Raw genomic sequence first — 7,228 nt, 5'->3', positions numbered from 1 at the left:
CTTTGAACAATTAGTGAGTATTCAAACATTTTTCTTTTCCGTATGAATTTTTAGATATGCCCAAGTTTGATTTTCTCCCATATGAGTGTATGACAACTATGTTAGATTTAATTCTAAGATAGTTGTCCTATATTGAATAATAATCCTATATCTTGTTCCGAAATTCACCAAATTAGTCAACAGTAATGGAAATAGAAATAGAAGACAAAATAATTGGCTAGAAAATTTTGACAAAAAAAAAGGGCTAGAAAAATAAAGTTAGCGTTATTTAGGGGTCATTTTTAATATTTTTTTTTTTCTGATTATAGGGGTTCACCAAATTATTCGTATTGGGCCTAAAATTGTGAAAACAAACTGGGCTTTCGGTGAATTGAAAGAAAGTTTAGGCCCTGTTATGTAGAATGCACTACTATATAACACAAACTAAACCCTAGTCTTTAACTCTCGAACCTTGTCAAGTGCTCGCCGCTGCCGCTCTCTCAAGCTCAGGTTCTCTCTCTCTCTCTCTCTCTCTCTCTCTCTGCGCCTCTCCTTCACCAAAACTAGGGTTCATTCTTAACATTAGAGATTCCACTATCCCCAGTATACTCCCCAAAATTTCATTTGATTTTACATAAACAACTCATTTCGTTTTCTGATTTTGTAAGCTAGTTGTTCTTGTATCAATCTCAATGCGTTTCTTAGAATCAATATTCATCTTAGTATTTTGTTTAATATAGAACGTGTTAGGCTTTTACTCTGTGCTAATTTAATTTGTGTTTGTCGCAACGAAGGAGAAGGAGGAGGAGAATGTCTCACAGGAAGTTTGAGCACCCCAGGCATGGATCCCTTGGATTTCTTCCAAGGAAGCGAGCTGCTCGTCACAGAGGAAAAGGTATACATACATACTAGTCCCTTCTACTTAACTATCCCATTCATCTGTATATGTATATATGCACTTGTATTTTTTTTCAGATTTATGTTTTGGTTGTATCGTATAAATCGAATTTATACAACATGTGTTCTTTACGAGAAATTTATAGAACAAGATGCACGTGTTCATATAATTAGTTTTTTAAATGCTGCATTTTACACCTTGTTGATGTCGCTATAGCAAGTTCTGGCTTTGCAATGCATACAGTTTACGTTTTTATTCTTGTGTTTCTCTTTAAAGTTTTTATTTGTATTAATGCTGTGTTAATCGTGTGGATATGCAGTGAAGGCTTTCCCCAAGGATGACCCATCCAAGCCCTGCAAGCTCACTGCTTTCCTTGGTTACAAGGCTGGGATGACTCACATTGTCAGGGATGTCGAGAAACCTGGATCAAGTAAGCATAATAATTCTCATTGTTGTTTGTTGTTTTGTCCAAAAATTATATCATTTGCTTTTTTTAAACGGAGTTGTAATTTTAAAGCTCTTGGGGGAACAAACTAAAATTTCATCATTTATGTTTCTGGACCAATATTATTATAAACTCTTGTTGTACGATTTCTCACCAAACTTTAAATGACTTCCTTAGAGCTGCACAAGAAGGAGACATGTGAGGCTGTCACTATCATTGAGGCTCCTCCAATGGTCGTTGTTGGTGTTGTGGGTTATGTGAAGACACCCCGCGGCCTTCGTTCTTTGAACACAGTGTGGGCTCAGCATCTCAGTGAGGAGGTTAAGAGGAGGTTTTACAAGAACTGGTGCAAGTCCAAGAAGAAGGCTTTCGCAAAGTACTCCAAGACCTATGAAACTGACGAAGGAAAGAAGAATATTGAAGGGCAGTTTGAGAAACTGATTAAATATGCTACTGTTATTCGAGTTTTGGCTCACACTCAGGTATCAATAATACTTGACTTGGTTTTTTTTTTAGTTGATAAGAATAATACTCAACTTGTAGAATTGACTCGGTGCATATTGTTTTTAAGCCTTATATTGTTTTGTGTGGTTGTTCATAGGACTTTCATTCATTTCAGCTTGAAAATAAATAGAACAACCCTGTTATGTGCTTTGATTTGATTTATGTTGTGTAACTTGAATCTCTTAGCTGCTACTTGTCACACTTTTCTGACCACCTTATGTTCTCACAATGATGCGCAGATCAGGAAGATGAAGGGTTTGAAGCAGAAGAAAGCACATCTCATGGAGATCCAGGTGAATGGTGGCACAATTGCTCAAAAGGTTGAATTTGCAAAAAGCTTCTTTGAGAAGCAAATCCCTATTGATGCCGTCTTCCAGAAAGATGAAATGATTGACATCATTGGTGTGACAAAGGGTAAGGGTTATGAAGGTGTTGTTACTCGTTGGGGTGTCACCCGGCTTCCCCGTAAGACCCATAGGGGTCTGCGTAAGGTTGCTTGTATTGGTGCATGGCATCCTGCCAGAGTTTCATTTACAGTTGCCAGGGCTGGTCAAAATGGATACCATCACCGTACTGAAATGAACAAGAAAATTTACAAGCTTGGAAAGGCCGGACAAGAGTCACACACTGCTGTCACTGAGTTTGACAGGTGAGTAGCTGCACTTATAATCTCTAAATTCTACATATTGATAATTTGATGTTTCTCCTCTGTACTTCTATTGGTTTGCTAAAGTTACTGGACTTTAAGATCTGACTTGGTCGATGATAATCCAGGACTGAGAAGGACATCACTCCAATTGGTGGCTTCCCTCATTATGGTGTGGTGAAAGATGACTACATTCTGATCAAGGGATGCTGTGTTGGACCCAAGAAGAGGGTTGTTACCCTTCGCCAGTCCCTGCTCAAGCAGACCTCTCGTCTTGCTCTTGAGGATATCAAGCTCAAGTTCATCGATACCTCCTCAAAGTTCGGGCATGGTCGCTTCCAGACTACACAGGAGAAACAGAAGTACTATGGACGACTCAAGGCATAAGGATTATAACTGTTTGAAAGCCTTTGGATATCAAGGGTTTTGGCAGCACTTAGTTTTCTATGAGTGATTATGTTGCAACAGTTTTGTTATTATCTTTGTTTCAAGAGGATTTTAAACTATGGGTATCAAGTTTTATTTTGTAGCTGATATTTTTAAATTTAAATGACTACAATTCAACTTTCAAAATTTAGTCTTTTGTTTTGAAAATTTTATATATGTTGGTTAATGGCTGCTCTGCATATTTTGGACTTCCCTTGGTCATATGCTATCACAATGAAAAGAATGTGTCAAGCACATATACCCTTGATTTATTGTCTCTCCTTTTCCCTTGTATCACAATGAAAATAAGGTGAACCGATCGAATTGATTAAATTCCTGCTAGGTTGGAAGTGTATGAATAGCCGAAAACTTGAAAGAATGCAAGAGGGTGACTTGATAGGAGGTGAGTCCCAAGGGGTTTTTGAATCTCTAAGGACCTGGATATCACGCCAATGAAGCTTTTAGCGTCGTTATTGGGTTGTGGAACTAGAAGAGCGCTTCAACTAATTATTGAATTTTTTTTGAAAAAAAGTTATTAAAACACTTGTATATTCCTTAATCACACTTGCAAACCCGGTTTGGAAATCCCAGTTAATCAACATGGGACCCAAGATGGTAAGAGTCACCAAAAACTCTGGCATGTGATCAAGACCAAACAAATGAATATTCGAATATTTATGAATGTAACTGCCCTATTATTCTCTAGAGGAGAAAATGTGTACAGTGTTAAGAGTTTTGGTCAATCAAACTCTCAACAAAAAAATTCTATGCTTCAAACTACAAAAACGTGGCTGTCACATTGCAGATCACTGAAGCCAGTATGTCCTACCCCAAACCCAATTTGCCCCCAGAATAGAATATATAGCAGAGCAGGCATCCAAAATTTTCTGCAACCTAAACCAGCTTTGGTACCTAATCCTGAGTTCACACAGCACTCTGGATAGGTCCATCTAATCTACCACCTACACCGCGGCCACCGCCTCTTGCTCTGCCTGGTCCACGCTCTCTCCCTGAAAGACACCAAGAAAAGACGGTAACTAAGAGAAGGTTATATTGCATTTCCTATATTATGACAGTCAAGGTTCGCAGATAGAATAAGAAAATATCATGCACTTCCTGCACCACAGAACTCGATGCGACCAACAGAACAAGGGCAATTCTATTCACCATTTTCATCAAGATTTTCTATATGAAGAAGAGTTTGCAAAACACATCAATTTTGTTAGGAAAACAATAAAGGTTTAGTACTAGTGATCCTAAACTGAATTATGCATCACGCTTCCAAAAGAGGAAGCTTGGAAAGAGAAAGAGGTTTTTTTTTTTACAAAGGGGCATGGTATACATTTCCCTTGTAGATTTGATGCAGGAGCATCCAAAAGACTTCTGCCCTGCATCAAGATTATAGCTAAACTATTAATAGAAACAATGGAGTTAAAACACAAAAATTTCAAAGCTTACCACGACCTTGTCCTGTAGGTGCTCCACCTCCATAATCATTATAAACAGTATAACCACCGGATTCTGGTTGCATACTTCCACTGCCATATCCTCGCACACGCCCACGATAACCGCGGACTCTTCCATGACCCTGACCCCTGCCACCATAGCCACGCCCACCTTCAAACCCACCATAGCCACGACCACCATCAAACCCACCATAGCCACGACCACCATCGAAACCGCCATCAGCATTGTATACCATCACTCCGTTACTAAAATTCCCTGTAAAAAGAGATTAACTGTTGCTGTTCGTTAAATCATAAAACTGAGAGAGTACAATGCAAAAACATGTATAGGGAGGGAGTAAAAGAACACCAGAAAAAGGTTCATCAAACTAAATGCAAACCTATATGATCTGGCATGAATACAATGTTGTAAAAAATCTGAGAGAAACAGCATAAACTATGAGGAATGTATGAAAAGCCAAATGACACTATTACCAACTATTTTGGTAAAAAAAAGTTGGAAAACTTAGGTGCTCAGTAGATTTGATTGGACAGGAATACAATGTGCACCACCACATATTGTATGTAATTCACAATGAAATTGTATTCAAATCTCCATTTATAATGATTTCATAGACTTCCTAGGAGTTTAAAAGTTTCAGTATCTATTATTAATGAATTTCTAACAGAACACTACATCACATGCACTTCATCAAATATATTCAACAATTACCCTATCACAACTCACAGACATCTCCTTTTTATGCTGAGCAATCTGAGGTAATGCTATTAATTTAACTTATTTTTCATTATTTACTTCACTTAATTTTTCTGTATGAGTCGACCAATAAGCATATGCATGCATGGTTATGAAGTTTAATAAGTGATTAAGCAAGTGCATGAACGATCAGTCAAATTAACAAATGAATAAGCAAATCAATGAACTGCTCTAGTGGTCAAGGTGCAAGACAACCCCAGAAATCAATTTCAAGATCTTAAACCGTCGTCTATTACCTCTTCGTCTACCCCTTCCTCGACCACGTCCTCTTCCTCGCATACTAGGAGGGCCCTCTGCACGCACAACAGCAAAGAAAATAAATAATAATGCTTAGAAAAGGATTACAATAGTGAGATCATAACTTGTGGCCTTACGTCCTTCATAATCATATTCAGTCCATGGTTTCACTTGATCAGCTGGGATAGGTCCCTGATACCTGCATCATATTAAAAGTAAAACAATGGAATACACCATAATAATCCTAAATCTTATCTGATGTCTCAATGTATCTATGAATTGCTAGAGGTGCATCTAGAAAATTTAGCAATAAGAGCATGAGTACCATACCCTGTAGAGGACGTGTCCAATTCCTTCTTGGACAAAGTAACTGTAATCACTGAAACATGGCGAGTAGTTTCCAGGCTGCATTTATAAGAAACTTTATTAACCCAAAGAATAACGAGAAGAAACTATGTATCATGGAGAAACCGAGATGATGGTATGATCTTACGGAAGAAGGCCTTCTTCTAGTGGCTCCCACATGTCAGTTATATCAGTAGAGCCAATATAGGTGTTTTGATGAAGGCCGGCAACCCTCCTCTGAAGGAAAAAAAACAGATAATTCTAATGAGTGTAATCACATGGTGCACTAAAACACATGTCAAGTTGTGGATTGCAGGTAACCTTAATAAGTTCAGTGATCATCACAGTCTTGTTGATAGCTCTGCCCATGGCTTTGAGAGAAATTTCATTGGACCCTTTCTCCTGTACATAATGGACACAAATTAGGTCATATAGGTTATGTGATACAACAAAGCGATGTTCATTCGGCAATGAAAATGTAGCACATAATGCATGGATTTGCTACAAGTAATGTGGGTTCTAAATTAAGAAAGAAGAAGAACGTGATGGTGAAAATGAAGGAAGAAAAGAGAGAGAGAATGGACCTGGAGGAGAGTGGTGGCGTAGGTAATGTAGTTCCTGATTCTGCCCTGAGTGGTAATGCGAATCTCATTCTCGTTAATGGGCGTTTCCTCCCGAGGCTTCTCTATCCTCTGATACCGATCCATGTTTCTCTATCTCTCCAAAATGGAAATTAGGGTTAGGGCTTGAGATTAATGGTGAGAGATACTGTTTCGGAGTTGTTTCAGTCAAGCAATCGATACCTGAATACCCGCTCAATCAGATCAAACAAAGAGCTTTGGTAACTTACCACTTCAATGACCGAAACACCCCGCAACTCTATTAAACGGTCCTTAACTCCTTATAGCAAAAGTAATTTTTTTATTTTATTTTCCCGATGCATCCATCTATGTATTTTTTTATTTTTTTTATTTTTTATTTTTTTAGGAGAAAAGGAAAACAGTTTTAAGGAGAAGCCCCTATTAAAACCACACCTAAAAAAGTCAAAATTAAAAGCAGCCAAAGCTGACAGAGGAAGCTTGTTAGACCACGTACATCACAGGAGCAGAGGATCCATGTGCGCGCCGTATTTGCAATGGCATCCGCCACAGGACTTGACAAACCATGAGGCATATGTTGAGAGAAGAATGATAACTTTTACTTTAAAAGAACTTCAGAAGGCAACAAATAATTTCAGTCGACATGAGAAAGTAGGTGAAGGAGTTCATGGATCAGTTTACCAAGGAATACTACCAGATAAAATGGTGGTAGCCATAAAGAAGTTGAAAGTAGTTAATTCTTCCAGAATTGTTAATGAGATGATTGCTCTTTCTCAGATCAACCACAGGAATGTAGTGAGGCTCCTAGGCTGTTGTTTAGAGACCCGCAAGCCTTTACTGGTTTACGAGTACTTCTCTAATGTTGGCACTCTTTATGAGCACATATCCTATAGAAGACAATCCTTACCATTTTCATTGATTTGCTT

General features: G+C 38.2%; 2 protein-coding genes across 4 annotated transcripts; one reads left to right on the top strand and one right to left on the bottom strand.

The window, feature by feature from the left end:
* The first annotated feature begins 430 nt into the window (after nt 1-430).
* On the top strand, nt 431-3,049 carry LOC133739102 (large ribosomal subunit protein uL3). Its single transcript, XM_062166825.1, has 6 exons — nt 431-489; nt 774-874; nt 1,197-1,307; nt 1,500-1,804; nt 2,066-2,475; nt 2,601-3,049. Exons 2-6 carry the CDS (start codon nt 790-792, stop codon nt 2,857-2,859), a joined length of 1,170 nt encoding a protein of 389 aa, XP_062022809.1. The 5' UTR covers nt 431-489; nt 774-789; the 3' UTR covers nt 2,860-3,049.
* A 523-nt stretch (nt 3,050-3,572) lies between these two features.
* Nucleotides 3,573-6,475, bottom strand: LOC133741213 (glycine-rich cell wall structural protein 2-like). 3 transcript variants are annotated; one of them, XM_062169151.1, is made up of 8 exons: nt 6,288-6,475; nt 6,025-6,105; nt 5,852-5,940; nt 5,689-5,763; nt 5,496-5,557; nt 5,358-5,414; nt 4,360-4,620; nt 3,573-3,908 (listed from the first exon to the last, which is right to left on the bottom strand). In XM_062169151.1, exons 1-8 carry the CDS (start codon nt 6,408-6,410, stop codon nt 3,823-3,825), a joined length of 834 nt encoding a protein of 277 aa, XP_062025135.1. In that variant the 5' UTR covers nt 6,411-6,475; the 3' UTR covers nt 3,573-3,822. The 3 variants fall into 3 exon arrangements, with proteins under 3 accessions (XP_062025135.1, XP_062025136.1, XP_062025134.1); XM_062169152.1 differs by having other exon boundaries at nt 4,363-4,620; XM_062169150.1 differs by having other exon boundaries at nt 4,357-4,620; nt 6,288-6,471.
* Between the last annotated feature and the right edge of the window lie 753 nt (nt 6,476-7,228).

The sequence above is a fragment of the Rosa rugosa genome, chromosome 3 (assembly GCF_958449725.1).
Source record: "Rosa rugosa chromosome 3, drRosRugo1.1, whole genome shotgun sequence".
NCBI classification, from domain to species: Eukaryota; Viridiplantae; Streptophyta; class Magnoliopsida; order Rosales; family Rosaceae; genus Rosa; species Rosa rugosa.
Note: the sequence above shows the minus strand (reverse complement) of the source record. Positions and strands in the feature narration are given on the sequence as shown.